Source organism: Psammomys obesus, unplaced genomic scaffold, assembly GCF_907164565.1.
Source record: "Psammomys obesus unplaced genomic scaffold, mPsaObe1.curated_primary_1811, whole genome shotgun sequence".
Classification (NCBI taxonomy): domain Eukaryota; kingdom Metazoa; phylum Chordata; class Mammalia; order Rodentia; family Muridae; genus Psammomys; species Psammomys obesus.
Window position 1 is genome coordinate 2,982,098 of NW_026590699.1, and position 16,126 is coordinate 2,998,223.

Consider the following 16,126-nt stretch of genomic DNA (forward strand, 5'->3'; position numbering starts at 1 on the left):
TGCCTACTGCCACATTTCCGTGGCATGACAGATTCAAACCCCCCCAAAACCAGAAGCCCACATTAACCCTTTCCTCTGTAAGCCGCCTTTACCATGGTGTAATATTGCAATACTATAAAAAGAAACTGTTGTGCCAGGTTATACAAGATCACTCAAAGGCAGCATAGAAGACAATACAGTGGTCTTGGGGGGGTGGGTTGGCGGGGTGCTGGGATTGAGCAGCCATACCTTAGAATGGTGAAGCATCTCTCTCCACATGCAAACTCACTTCTGAAAAGGCTCTGGATAACCCTCGGGAAGAAAGTCTCACACTGATGTGATGAGGAGTCAAAACAACCCCTTTCCAGGTGTATTCCCCCATTACCTAAATCTAAACTATAGCAAGGACTTTTAGAAAACTTTCAGAGTTCAAAGAATATTATGCAAAATATTATATTACAATGGCATCTTAAATTCAAAATGAAACTCAGTGCATTTAATTTAAGTGTCACCTGGGGGCATTTTTTGTTTGTTTGTTTGTTTGTTTTTTATTCCTTGTGATTTTTGACATTTTATTATTAACATTTGGGTTAAATACTGCAGATTAAATTTTTGTAGCTATTTTGTACATGCAAATAGCTTACCGTTTTTCTAACTGGAAATTTTAAGAATGCTACACTTGGAAAATGAAGTGGGAATTGAGTATTTCAAGTCAGGCATCACCTAGTATGATATAGTCAATAGTAATTGTCAACTGGACACAAACAAGACTCATCTGGGAAAGAGTCTTGGTCCAGGACTGTCTAGATCGGGTTGCCTGTGGGCATGCCTATGGAGGATTGTCTTGATTAAGTTAAACAATGTGGGCAGATAGAGCCCATTGTGGCCATGGTATGACTAGCTCTCTTAAGACCCTGCCACTTAGATTTCTCTACCGTGATGGGCCGTAAACTGGAATTAAGAACTAAAATAAACCTCTCCTCTAAGCTGCCTGCCTCTTGTCAGGGTGTTTTATCAAAGTGACAGAAATGAAACGGGGCACCTTGTCTACATTTATTCAAATTAGGAGTGTAAAGTACCATGTCATCTTTCTTCCATTTGGCAAAGGGCTGGAGAGCAGTGATTTTGAAGTATATCCTCTGTTTTCTTTAAGTATTTAGGTCAGTTCCTCAGAGAGAAGGATAGCCAAATTGGAGGTGCAATGCTTTAGGAAATTTCCCTTGCAGATTTAGTGCAGCTGGAAGGATAGCAAGGCTTAGTACCTGTGTGAAGTTGTGTGGTGGCTTTGGTGTGCTTCCTCTGGTCCTTGTGGCTGGGGTGGGAGCAATGCTTCCAGCCCTCATGAGAGCACACTGCACTGATGGTGGTGTCTGGGATGGCAGCTCTGCAGCCAGTGTTCTTGCCCTACACCATCAATAAGGGCTTCTGAGACTGCTCTGCCAACTACAAAGCATTCAGTTTTCCTTGAAAACCTCCTGATGGCAGTAAGTATGGGCGTGTGGGAAGTAATCTGCACGGACAAGAACTGACTGGTACCAGATGGCCAGGAAACCTTCCAAACAATGGAATCTGGCAGTCTTGGCTTAGATTATGTGATATATCTTAGCTACTTATCTCCTAGCTGAGATAAAATAGCTTAGAAAGAAACTGAAAGAGTGATTTATTTTGGCTCACAGTTTGAAGGGAGCTTGAGGCATTGGTCACATTGAACCTACAGGCAAGAAACAGAGGGTGAATGCTGATGCTCAATGCCCTTTTCCCTTTTTTACTGTTCTGGGAATCAGGCCTGTAGAATTGTGCCACCCTTATTTAGGATGTGTCTCCCTCCTTCAACTGATCCTCACAAAGCAGCCCAGGTATTGGTTTCCACGGTGATTCTACGCCCATCACTGTGATAATCAGGATAACTCACTGTACTTCCTATTCCATTTGTGGCATCCTTCAACTCTAGGATGCCATTTCTTGGTCAAGAGCTGGGTTGTGAAGGAGAGGAGAATGTTGTCCCAAGCAGAAATACTCATTGCTATTCTCTTTGCTCCAAAGTGGTGAAGGGAAACTCGATGGAGCATGACAGTCACTGGATTAATTTTTCTCAGTTTTGATGGTCCCTGGCTTCTCTGCTGGAGAGTTTACAGCCAGAGAAAGCCTCACCTGTACATGTGCATACACTTCTATCTACATGTGGCTCCTACAAAGGCTTTGCACTTGGGAACTGTAAGCAGTGGTCACTTTGGCTCCTGCCAATCCAAAACCCAGATTTCTAAAGTCAGCAACATTCTTCTTTCTTGTTCTATTGAGTTAATAGGAGCCTATTTCTATATGAGGGAAATATAAAAGGAGCTGAAGATAGCTGAGTGGGTGGCATATGCCTTTAATCCCAGCACTCTGGGAGGCAGAGGCAGACAGATCTCTGTGAGTTTGAGGCCATCTTTGTGTATAAAGTGAGTCCAGGACAGCCAGGGCTACACAGAGCAACCCTGTCTTAAAAAACAAACAAAAAAAGTTGAATTTTAAAAAAGTTGAAAAAAATGTAAAGACATGAAACAGAAAAAGAGAGAGAGAGAAGGAGAGAGATAGGGGGACAGAGAGAAGGGTGACTGAAGATGGGTCATAGTTGAGAAGAAAAACTCTGACCTGACTCTTCTCTTCCTGACCTACAGCTCCTCCCTGCTCAGTACCTCAACCCTGCGTGTTTAGCAAGAACCACAACCATCCTTCCCCTCTGGCTTCCCTTGCCTGTATATAGTCCATGGACACATTCTGACATCCTTTTGCTTCCCCAGTGAGCAGTGAGTTTGCTCCTCCGCAGTTCCTATCACCTTCAGTATGACTCTGAACTTAGTTATGCATCCTACTGATTATGAGACATTTTTCCTCTAATAGTGGTTTTCAGATGGCTCAAATGAACCTCCCTCAAATTGGACAGATTATGCAATCTGTGATTCTCCCTCTGGAATTTCATGAATAGTTACACATTCCTGGGTTGGCTATCTTTCTCTTCCTTGTCATCTCTACTGCCCAGTGACTTAGGAAAGCCATAACTTATCTTGTAATTTTTATTCAAAAAAATAGATCACATGCAATACTAGTAAGAAAGTAATAGAATAGGTGATCAGGGAAACTTTAAATTGGGTGACTAGAAATAAATAATTTTATATAAGAAATAAGACTTCCCCATAATTGTTGATAAAGCTATGAACAAGTAGAAAAGAAGAATAATATAGATTAAAAAGTACATATTTCAGTGGGGGCAATTCTCAGTTATGCATTCATATCTGTTACTGATTTGACAACAAAGCTAAGTGAATCATGAATATCATGGCCTCATACCTACATTCCCTGATGAGTTTTCCACTTTTTTTTCTGTTTCTCTCCCCAGCGGGTCATTGTGGCTCTCCAGACCCCATTGTGAATGGCCATATCAGCGGTGATGGTTTCAGCTACAGAGACACAGTTGTCTACCAGTGCAACCCAGGATTCCGGCTCGTAGGCACCTCTGTGAGGATTTGCCTGCAGGACCACAAGTGGTCAGGGCAGACCCCTGTTTGCGTTCGTGAGTAGAGTTTGTGGGACTGCCCTGAAGAATGCTTTTTCCCATTTTCCTGTGTAGTTCGGTCATTGTTCAGACTTGTTCCTTCTTGTGAGTCAATGGGAGGAGTGGTCTTTCCCTCTCACTGCCCTAAGCAGAGTATGGTCCCGCTCTGATGGCTCCCCCTTTCCAGCATCCACTGCACTGTCCCTCTAGATGCTAGCCCTCCATACATTCTCTTGTCAGTTCACTAAATGGCACCTTGTGACTCCTGTCATTTGCTCATTTATAGAACATTCAGGGTGATTAGAGGAGGGTCTGGGCACTCTCTTACTGTCATATGTTGCCTGGTATTGGGGTTTCAGGCAGAATAAAGAGTTTTGCTCTTCATTTACTCAAAACAGATATTTACATGTTGTGCTTGTTCTCAAAACCCATGGCTTCAAAGGTGAACACCGAGTGTTTCCACACGCGCCACTTCTCAGTGCAGACTTTCTGTCAATAACAGCCTTCACCTTCTCATGAAGTAGGCAGAGGTGTTGTCATCTCTCAGTCGTAGCAGCTGTTGTCTCCAACGGTCCTCTGGACATACAGAGTCAGGGGCTGCACTTGGAAGGAAGAAGATGCTGACCAGATAAATAAGGAGAAAAATGGCAGTTTGTGGCCATAATATGTTCCTTTCAAAGCACCTGTGACAGATCCTGCCTAGTTCTGTGTGGCTGCTACGTGGACCCTGACAACCAGGGTCCATCATACTTCATAAGGTCACGTGATAGGGATTACTGATGAGAAGAACATTGGCACATGTACAGTTATTTGTCTAATTCCATGCTTAACTTAATGCTAGAATTATTTATAATTTGAAGTTGAAAGCAAATCCCTAGAGTGTTTCAAAAGGGAAGTTTCAGGGCATTAGCTAGCTGGTGTGTAGCATGTGGGTACCAAGTACACAAAATCCTTTATAAACAGAATTTTTTAACATGTCTTTGGCTACTTTGTTGACAAGTCAGTTAGCATTCTGCTGTTTTGAGTAAACAGTCCTAGTTCTGAGGTGAAGGAAGTGGGCTCTCCTGGTGGAAGTCACTTCTCACCATTACCCAAAAGGCCATAATTCTATGTGTTGTTCTATTTCCCAGATCTTCCAAACCAGAACCCCACGTTTGATGTCTCTAGGAAACTCTTCCATTTCATGCATTTTTTTCATGTCTACCCATTTGTTCTCAGTGACTCCAGGAGGGAGTGGTACCATGTTTATTGTGGGCAGTGACACTGACTTTTGTTCCCACAGCCATCACTTGTGGACACCCAGGAAACCCTGCTCATGGCCTCACCAACGGCAGTGAGTTTAACCTGAACGACCTTGTGAATTTCACCTGCCACACGGGCTACCTGCTGCAGGGTGCCGCCAGAGCACAATGCCGGAGCAACGGCCAGTGGAGCAGCCCCTTGCCTATCTGTCGAGGTAGGAGAGGTGTCTGGGAAGGGAGTATTCTGCCCTGAGGTACAGGCAAAGCACACACACACACACACACACACACACACACACACACACACACATGACCTGTCTCCAAGCCATTGCCACTGTTTAAACTCAGTACATGCTCACACTATGTTCTGCAGAACACAGGGCTCTCCTGAGTCAGCTCAAGGTATGTCCAAGGGTGACTACATATACAGGATTCTCTAATTGTCCCCTTGTCTGCTCAGGGCACACAGAGATGTTGATCCTCTGCTCAAGGGACCATTTATCTCATTTTGAGTTGGGCTTGTCATACCAAACACTGGCCTGGGGCACAGCTGTTGGTTGCAGGTTTCACAGACCATCTTTTGATTGCCTCCAGCTAGGTCATCCCAAGTTTGGCTTACAACTTGGTAAGAGAAACAGTGTACTGTAGGGATTAAAAATAAATGACCTCTTCAGAATCATAAACATTTATTTATCTCAAGGAAAGCAAAGCTTTTATCCCTGAACCCGAGAGTCTCATGAAATTCAGAGAGCATTGTTTCATAGTCCTGAGGCAGCTTCATGAACCCCGTCTCTGCCTGAGTTTTCCCCCATCCCAGCTAAGGAATGAAATGCACATACTGGGATAGGTTTGCCTCTGGCTTCCAGTGCTTACCATGTGCAATGGCTGCCAAGAATTCTGTGCACAGGTCTTTTCTGAGACAGAGATGTCTGGAGAGGGTGTTCCAGGGCAGCTGTCCCATTCACTGGCATGGGAGGGAAAGTGTGAGGTAATCAGGCCGTTTTCTATTCAGCACCTGAGGATGCCTGCTACTAATTCCTCCCAAGATGCCCATGGGCCTTTGGGCTAATGAAGGCCATTCAGCATAAACAGAGCGTGTCCTGTACTGCTGAGACTGCCTTCTCCTCTCCTCCTGAGGCAAGAGGGTTCCCATCAGAGGTGGCCTAGCCTATATTTCCATGCGGTGCTGATGAGAGAAGCACCATCTTTGGCTGTGTTTGTGGTGTATTGACAGCAGCATTCCTTTAGGGGCACACATTAATATATGCAGGCAGGTGTGGCTAAATGACAAGTGTGTCCCAGATCTCCAACACTGCACTTGAAGAAAAATAATCAAACCATCACTGGCCAGTTCCATTTCACCCTTTTTACACTATAAACGTTCAATGGAGAAGACTGATTTGGAATTTATGCTGAAGAAGCCTATTTTTAGGAAGTAGTAGATTGGCCCCATAACTTCAGAACTACAGTGGTGGTCAATCTGATGCCTGATGACGTGTAAGTGCAATCCAAGGGGAATCAGGAAGCCATGAGGAGGCTTCCAGACCAACCTCTCCTTCTAAAAACTGTCTACATTGATTTAGAATTTACTTTCTTTTACACTTTGGATTTTTCTCTTGTTCATTTGTTTTCTTTGTAATTTATGGCTTTGTTTTTGTTATTATTCATTGTGTAGTCATTGTACAAGATGTTGCTTGCATATGGACATTTTCACCCAACTATATGTTGTCTGTTGAGCATATTCTCTCATGCCCCACATCCCCAGGTTTAGTCCCACCCTCAGTATTTTTCTCTTGTACTCTGCACAATTTCATACATATTTTCTTGTCATACATACATACATGATTTTATGTATCGATATATGAAATCTAGGGACTACAAATGAGAGGAAACAGATGTCTATCCTTCTAAGACTCATTTAATTTGCTTAATATGGCTCTACCATTTTTCTCTTGCCCCTACAAGTTGCATAGCTTTACTCTTCATAATGACTGGGGAAGAAAAGCTTTACGCTTTTTTATGCTTCATTTTCTAGTGGTGAACTGTTCAGATCCTGGATTTGTGGAAAATGCAGTTCGCCATGGGCAACAGAACTTTCCGGAGAGTTTTGAGTATGGGATGAGTGTGATGTATCATTGCAAGAAAGGATTCTACCTCCTGGGATCTTCTGCTCTGACCTGCATGGCAAATGGCTTGTGGGATCGCTCCTTACCCAAGTGTCTAGGTGAGTGGGACTTTTCCCAGGATTCTTGGACACAGAAACAAAGAAAACACCAGCAACTGAAATGTATTTCCACATAGTCAAGTAAATAGTGAATGTTAGCTCCTTCTCCCTCTCTAAGGGGCAGAACCACTATTTCTGCCAATTGCCCAGAAATTACCAAATATCACTTAAATTAGTTTAATATAAGAGGAAAGGAACTCTCACTTCTGCCTCTGTATGGCCACCTTGTCTGTCTGCTTTATTCTGTGGCACAGGCTTACTCTTTACCTTCATGGTGACCACAAATCTCAGTGTCTTCATGCCTCAGCCTTCCTCTCTGCAGTTCTAGCCAATGGCTTTTATGTAGACTTCTGACCTGCTCACTCAGCATCCATGAGTGAAAAGGTGGGCTTACCAGAGAGAATGTATCTAACTTCCATGGCCCTTCCAGTGAGGCCAACATTGGTCCCAGCTGACAGACAGTATCAGACAAACCTCACATGGCCAGGGGAAGGGACAGCTCTGTGAAGGGTAGAGGTGATTTTCTCACAGACAGAGACCTACATGGCCACCACGGTCCCAAAGAACTTGTCTGGAGATGGAGATGGAGATGAACAAGAATATATCTGTCTACACATGCTCCCATACTGTGGTGCTTTTCCCTCAAAAACAAACAAAAGCAGACAATCCTGTAGCACTAAAAGAATCATCTCCCATATTTAATCTGTCCATATAAAAAGTCTCATTGTCTTTGTGCTTCTTAAGTCGGGGAAACAAAGCAGTCCTTAACATCTAAATGCCATTTGATATTCCTCTATTGAGAGTTCTCTGTTTAGCTCTGTTCCCCATTTTTTAATTGGATTACTTGATCTGTTGCTGTTTAACTTCTTGAGTTCTTTATATATTCTGGATATTAGCTCTCTGTCACATATAGGGTTAGTGAAGATCCTTTCCCAATCAGTAGGCTGTCATTTTTGTTCAGACGACAGTGTCCTTTGCTTTAGAGAAGATTTTCAGCTTCATGAGGTCCCATTTATTAGTTGTTGATCTTAGAGCCTGTAAACAGAGAATTCTCAATAGAGAAATATTGAATGGCAGAGAAACACTTGAAGAAATGCTCAACATACTTAGTCATCAGAGAAATGTGAATCAAAAACAACCCTGAGATTTCACCTTATAACTATCAGAATGGCTAAGATAAAAAACTCAAGTGACAACACATGCTGGAGAAGATGTGGAGAAAGGAGAACCCTCTTCCACTGCTGGTGGAAATGTAAACTTGTACAACCACTTTGAAAATCAAAGTGGTACTTTCTCAGACAATTAAGAATAGTGCTACCTCAAGATCCAGCTATACCACACCGAGACATATATCCAAAAGATGCTCAAGTATACAACAAAAATATTTGCTCAACCTTGTTTGTAGTAGCATTTTTGTAATAGATGGAAGCTGGAAATAACCCAGATGTTCCTCAGTTGAGGGGTGTATACAGAAATTGAGGTACATTTACATGATGGAATACTACTCATCAACTAAAAACAAGGAAATCATGAAATTTGAAGGCAAATGATGGGAACTAGAAAAGATCATCCTGAGTGAGGTATCCCACAAGCAGAAAGACACAAAGGCTATATGCTCACTTAAATGTGAATATTAGACATATAATATAGGATAAACATACTAAAATCTGTACACCTAAAGAAGCTAATCAAGGAGGATGACTCTGAGTAAGATGATCAATCCTCATTCAGACAGGCAAAGGGGATGGACATCAGAAGAGGGAGAAAACAAGGAACAGGACAGGAGCCTACCACAGAGGGCCTCTGAAAGACTTTATCCAGAAGGGTATCAAAACATATACTGAGACTAATAGCCAAATTTGGGCAGAGTGCAGGGAATCTTATGAAAGAAGGGGGAGATAAGAAATGCCTGGAGGGGATAAGAGCTCCACAAGGAGAGCAACAGAACCAAAAAATCTGGAAACAGGGGTGTTTTCTGAAACTGAAACTCAAACCAAGGACCATTCATGGAGATAACCTAGAACCCCTGCACAGATGTAGCCCATGCAGTTCAGTGTCCAAGTGGGTTCCCTAGTAATGGATATGAACTCTGATATGAACTCAGTGGCCTGCTCTTTGATCACTTCCCCCTCAGGGGAGTGCAGCCTTACCAGGCCACAGAGGAAGACAATGCAGCCACTCCTGATGAGATAGACTAGGATCAGATGGAAGGGGAGGAGGACCTCCCCTATCAATGTACTTGGAAAGGGGCATGGGTGGAGAAGAAGGAGGGAAGGTGGGATTGGGAGGGGAAGACAGAGGGATCTACAAAGTGAATAAACTGTAATTAATAAAAAATATATCTTTAAAAAATCTAAATGCCACCTTCGTGGTAATAAAGGAAAGAGGTGGCACTTTGGCAGCGGCTTCCATGCTACAAAATCCCACCTACACCTTTCAGTTACAGCTCTTTGAGGTGGGTAAGTAGAGTAGAATTGCAAGTACTACCACTTCAAGTAAGTATCCCTCATAAGCCCCATACAGAAACAGCCTTAAATTCAAACTTTGACACTATGGCTACTTTCAACAGAGAGAAAGAATGATGCTGGATGCTCCGTGTAGATAGACATACTGCCTCTATGAATGTGCCCAGAGCCTTCTTCCTTCAGCTTGTCTGCAGCACTTTCCGCAGCTGCACACTGGCAAGTTTTCCAGGGAACTTAGTTGGCTTTGTCGCTTCCCTTTTGCATTGTTCTTGCCTGGGAGATTCCCATCAACCATTGCACTGATGCTGATGTGATTCAGTCTGCAGGCCCTGGGATTTAACAAACTTCCTGTTCCTTGATTGGCTGCCCCAGCCCCTCACTGTCCCACTTGTTGTCCTTAACAACCAGACTGTGGGAAGGGGAATCTCAGAGGAGAACTTTGTGTGCTCCAGAGAGGTTCAGCCTCTTCTTTCTGCTGCTATTGCTTTGTGTCTTGGATTGTTTCCTTTTGTTCTCTTATTTAACCCAAAATTGGTCATTTACTCAACAACTGAGTGTTTGTGATCTAATTGGCTTCCTTTTAGGACTCTAGATCAATCTTGGGTCTGCACTGAATGAATGTTAATGCTATACAGATAAAGAAGGCTAATGTGACCTGGGGGAGGACTCTGCCTTCCAGCTCCAGAGCCTCCTCTCTGGTCCACATCACTCCTGAGTTGCTAGTAATCAAATGGAGTGAGTCTTGGGTATTGAATCCGTGCTTCTGAATAAGTATCTGGCAGCTTTCACTTAGCTAGTCACCTACGTGAAGCATTGCGGTTTATCAGTCCCTAGCTGTATTTGGTATGCAGAGGGAAATGGATCTAGAGTTTTCAGTACTTAAGGACTCTATTCATCCAGATTCGAGAACTTGCATTTTTGAAGGGTGTTTACAATATATTATGAACTTGGGTTGACATGATTTTAAGTATATGAGAGAAAAATACTACGGTGATTTTTTAGACTATGTTGTTGGTGAGTAATTTTTTCACTTGTTGGTTTTAGGTCACAACCCAATAAAAGAATCAATCCTAACTAGACTAGACAGATGAGCTTAATTAAGTACATTTAATCTTGTCTCCAATCAAAATGTATGATTATCACATTAGCTGACAAAGTAATAAAAATAGTTCTGATAGATTCATATGGCTTTTTACTTGAAAACAATGCCGATTCTGCTCACATGGAATACAATCAGAGCCAGACAGGTAAAGTTGGGCAGCTGTTTTTCCCCTTGAAGTCTGATATGTAAAGTCCAACTTTAAGCAAAGTTCTCTTAAGAAAAGATATTACATCACCACAACCTTTCCTTTCTTCAATAACTAAGTATGAAAGTACCATCTGGAAATAGCCATTTCTTATCTGTAGAGACATGATTAGGTCCTGTTCCTTAATGAGTAATGCTTGTAGGACCTGTATGGAATCCTTACTATGCAAAACATGTATCTTCATTTATTCTAATCTCATTTTCAGCTATATCTTGTGGACATCCTGGGGTCCCTGCTAATGCTGTCCTAACTGGAGAATTGTTTACATATGGAGCCATAGTTCAGTATTCTTGCAAAGGGGGCCAGATCCTCACAGGCAATAGCACAAGAGTCTGCCAAGAAGACAGTCACTGGAGTGGAGCCCTTCCCCACTGTTCAGGTGAGGAACCCTATGCTCAGAATATTGGATAAGTACACACCTGTTTGTAATGATTCGAAATACGTCACTAATAAAGACTGATCACCATTATCTCTGGCCCCCACCACAGGGGTCACCAGCACTGACATCTCCATCACAGCCTTTAGCCCTTATCCCATAGGTCAACACCATCTTCACCATCATCCCTGGTCCCCATTACACAGAGCACCATTAGTCTATCACAGGTCCACATCACATCCATCAGGATCAGCATCAGCCTCACCATTATTGCTGGTGCCCACCACAGAGATCATCATCATTTCATTCACATCCCTATCAATAAGCCACATCACATAGTTCTGTATAATTCTCTTCAGCATCTCTGTCATTATGAGTCAGCAGCAGCACCTACCCTGTCCTCACAAGCCCACCTCATACCTTTTCCTTTGCAGAGATTTCTTATTGGCCTGCTGGATGGAATTATTGATTGCCTTGGTCAAATTTATTATAAGCTTTCACTCTATTTTCTCACATTTTCACCTCTATTATCAGTAATCACCTTCATCTTTTTATCATATTAATTTTTCTAAGGGTGATTTTACAGGTGAAATGCAATATGTAGATCTAACTATAAAGAACAGAAACCTTTACGTTCCTTTGTAGCTGGTACAGCTAAGCCCCCATTTCTCTCTTGCTGCCTACATCACTGTCCTGGGATGCTACTGTGATCACATCTCAGTATCTCACTTTTTCTCAAAAGATCCCATTTTCTCATTGGCCATCTCTATATTTTGGTGACAGAGAAACAATGCCTTAAGTCTCTTCTATGTTAGGAAGTATGAAGAAGGAAAGGTTTCTTTCCAGATGCCCTGTGTTCCAAAAGCATAGTCCATGTTAAAAGCATATTTTAGAAACCTTTAATTTCATAGATTTGAAGTTTTACCTGAAAACAACTCTATTTAATCAAGCCCTGTATTCCCCGCATTTTGTCCTCCACAGGAAACACTCCTGGATTTTGTGGTGATCCAGGAACCCCTGCACATGGGTCTCGCCTTGGGGATGAGTTTAAGACGAAGAGTCTTTTGCGCTTCTCCTGTGAGATGGGCCACCAACTGCGAGGATCTGCAGAGCGCACCTGCCTAGTGAATGGGTCCTGGTCGGGGGTGCAGCCTGTGTGTGAGGGTGAGTGGTTCAAACCCTGCCGTCCTCCCACACATTCAAACCACAGGCTCAACCTCAAGTGCCCGGAACCATCCTGAGGGGTCACTACATGGTGATAACCCTTGTCCATTTGACCCCTTCTCCCAAAAGTTTTAAGAGCATCAGATAAAGTTATGAGTGAGCCCTAGAGATACCCAGACTGTTCCAGGACCCTATCACAGTAGCTCTTAGCATTTGACTGTTTATCACACAAATGTGGATTTCTAAACTGATACTAGGCTGTGACTGGTGCCTTGTTGTTTGGATCCTGGAGGTGAAGAAAGGAGGCTGAGGGACAATAAGAAGATGAAACTCAATCAGACAGGATCTCCACGGGCTGGGAGAACTTCAGTTCCCACAGCTTCCACCCTGCTGATGCCTTCATGCGCAGGAGATGCAAAGCAATCTAGAGTTATAATTTGTGTGGCATTTTGGCATAAGTACATCTGACTTCAGCAGGAGTTAGGGATGGTCCAACTGTCAACAGTGCACACCATGAGTCCTTTCTAGCACCAGGCCAGGGATCTGCAAAGTCTGCCTTAGGCAAAGATGAACTGAGATGTGTTCAATAATGATGTGCTTAAAGTTCAGGAAACAGCATCAGAAGGTAGGCAATGTTTCTTTAACTAATAGAAGTCCATGTAAGTCAACATCTCGAGTTTTCAAGATGGGTCTCAAAAGATTATGCTGGATTACTTTTTGTGTGGGTAAATTCTTTTCTATACAATTTGGAGTACTTGAAAAAGCTCTTGCACTCTCACCACAGGGGACGAAATCTCTAGAAGTGTTAAGCAAGGCTTCAGGCAGCAGTTCCCTAGTCAAGAATATTTCTAACCTGACATAATTACCTCTTCTTAATCTACTAAAAACCTTACATCCCCATGGGAAACCAGAATGAATTGTAAAAGGAACTCATGAGTCAGGAAAGAAAAGCTTTTAAAACTTTCATAAAGACAGAATGATTTTTCTACCCATAATAGTTTAATATTACATACCTGTAGATTTCTATTACATTATCTTGGCTTTGGTTAGTAATTGGTCTTTTGATCACAGGCTCATTAGCAAATGCTTCCAAGTCCCTGCTCAGGAAGTTCTTTCACTATAATGATGTCATTTGATTTAAGTTGCATTGAACAAGTCTTTATCACTTTCTCATAACTTTGATAAACATTAAATTTTAGTAAGCAGTAAAAGTGTGGTATTGATGGAGATAACCTGAGCTACACGGTGTCTTGTCATTACTACTAATAGGCAGAACATGTGACATTCCACACTTTGTAGCAATTGGGGATGTCTTCTATAACCCTTTACATGTAATGTTTGAACCCATTGTATACATTAACTGAGGAAAAAAATCAGAGAGTTCAGTACGGTGCTACTGCCACTGTCTAATGCAACATCCTAGGTGGGCTCTGCTGATATTAAACAATAAAATGTTAAGTATTAGCTAAGTTATATTTCAATGTAAATTAAGTTAGACAAAACTGTGTCTTAGCAAAATGTTACATGATCAAAATATGAAGTAGAAGATACTTTTTTAAGTACAATTTCTTTTTAATTTTGACATTTTTTAAAATTTTTATTAGTTACATTTTATTAAGTCTGTATCCCAGCTCTATCCTTCTCCCTCATTCCCTCCCAATCCCACCCTCCCTCCCTTACAGCAGGGAGGGTAGAAGATACATTTTAAACAAAGAATAAAACCTAGAAACAGAATATAATGGTCATACCTTATAATTTACAAAGTGTCTTTCTTCTTTAGAAACTGCAAATAGAAACTTTCTTTTAGTATCACAGCCTCATCTGTCACAGGTTATCAGTGTCACTCCAAAAACACAGACTGACAGTACCTTCTGTCTACACTTCACTGGTCTAGACAGCCAGTGGATGTTTTCTTACTGTTAAATGGAAAATAAAGAAAAAAAAATCTAATTATAAGTCTTACTTTATAAAATGCGACATTTAAAAGGAAATGTCTCAGTGTTCAGATAGCATCACTGTGGTAAAAGCTCATTAGCATACATTTGCTTATAAGATAAACTGAATGATTCACGCCAATTAGTTGATTCATGTGTTCCTGCATAGGTGACTTGGAAAGCTGTACACATGGGTTATTATAGCAAATATGGTGAGTTAGAAATGTCACTCTCATCTTTGGACTACATGTGATCCCATTTTTAATGTTTACTTTTTGAGAGACTTTCTATCAGTAAAACTCCACAGTAGCTGTGACACTCTAGCTGCTAAACAAGTATGTATACTGAATGAGTATCACTGTTGATTAGTGGTGACTGACACAGGCATAGTCAGGGGGCACTGATAAGTGTGCTTTGTATTTTTCTTATAAACAAGAATCAACTCAACTGGAGCTCATGTACATGAAATAGCAATTGGCTGCTTTATTCTGTATTTTAAGGGAAATGCATCTTTGCTCTCAAGACAAGCTTTGAAAGTGGAGCAACTAAACATGAGAGAATGTTTTCAAACTCGCTGACCACTTTCAGAGAGTTTCATGCTGTGGTCTCCTTATTGCTTCTCCAGTAACTGTCGCAGGACTTTTGTCTTCCCCGACACATCCTTGTGCTGAGGCCGAGGTAAAAATATGACAATTATTCTGTTGATGGTCTCATATAAAAATGGCAAAATAGTCAACACAGAAGCCATCACTCTGGTCTGTCTCCAGGAGAAGAGGGTGTTTCCTCTGTGCGATTGCTATGGGGCACACAGTGAATGAGAGTCCTGTCCTGTTGCACTGAGCATCATTAACTGAGGTCTCAGTGCCTTTAGGGAACATCAGGATACTTTTTGGAGTAATGAAAAATGAAATCATGTGTCAGTCAATTACACATCTGTGGGTAGGTTGGATAACATGAGGGAGACTGCTCTCCAGTAGGTACAGACATTTACATTCCTGAGATGTTTTCTGCATCCCAAGTGAACTCTCCATATAACATAAGACCTTATTTTTCCAGATTTCCAACAGATAAAGACTGCTGTGAAGGAAGTCTTTGAGCTCTAATGCCATATAATACTTTTTAAAGTTCATGCTAATTCTACCTCGCTTAAAAGTATGTTCAAGCTTAGAATAGCAAGGCTTTAGAATTCTTAATACTATAAATTATGTTTTCATCAGAAAAGTTGTTGAAAGTATAGTTTTAACTTTTGTGGCTAATCACAAATAAATCTGCAGGTGAGGTATGATAAAGTCTTAATTTATCTGATACAAAGATCACTACATTGCAATGAGGAACCCAACCTCATTGCTCCCCCCTCCCCCCATCTTATGCTTCTGTCCTGGCTTACTCCCTTGCGAGTCACTGTCTTTGCTTCCTGACAGCTGTGTCCTGTGGAAACCCTGGCACCCCCACCAATGGGATGATCCTCAGCAGCGATGGCATCCTCTTCTCCAGCTCCGTCATCTATGCCTGCTGGGAAGGCTACAAGACCTCAGGGCTCATGACTCGGCACTGCACAGCCAACGGGACATGGACAGGCACAGCCCCTGACTGTACAAGTCAGTACCTGCTCAGAGGGAGGCAGGGTTGTGGCATGGGGGCTTGATGCCCATCCATTGAGAATTTGGGAATTTCCAAATATATTCATTATTTAAAATCATTTGGTGTGATGCTTTAAGAGTCTGCTTCTTAGCTTTGCATGGTGGTACATCTCTGTAATCTCAGCACTCTGGGAGGCAGAGGTAGGCAGACTTCTGTGAGTTCAAGGCCAGCCTGGTCTAAAAAGTGAGTCCAGAACAGCCAAGTCAAGGCTAGACACACACACACACACACACACACACACACACACACACACACACACA

The 16,126-nt window shown here is 42.1% G+C and overlaps 1 protein-coding gene across 1 annotated transcript in view; it reads left to right on the forward strand.

The window, feature by feature from the left end:
* Csmd1 (CUB and Sushi multiple domains 1) overlaps window positions 1-16,126 on the forward strand; it is a 1,555,059-nt gene that overhangs the window by 1,509,717 nt on the left and 29,216 nt on the right. The window contains exons 53-58 of the mRNA XM_055608400.1: window positions 3,359-3,532; window positions 4,797-4,970; window positions 6,791-6,979; window positions 10,957-11,130; window positions 12,109-12,291; window positions 15,647-15,823. Of these exons, the coding sequence (XP_055464375.1) occupies window positions 3,359-3,532; window positions 4,797-4,970; window positions 6,791-6,979; window positions 10,957-11,130; window positions 12,109-12,291; window positions 15,647-15,823 (1,071 nt within the window). The remainder of the gene's footprint in view (window positions 1-3,358; window positions 3,533-4,796; window positions 4,971-6,790; window positions 6,980-10,956; window positions 11,131-12,108; window positions 12,292-15,646; window positions 15,824-16,126) is intronic.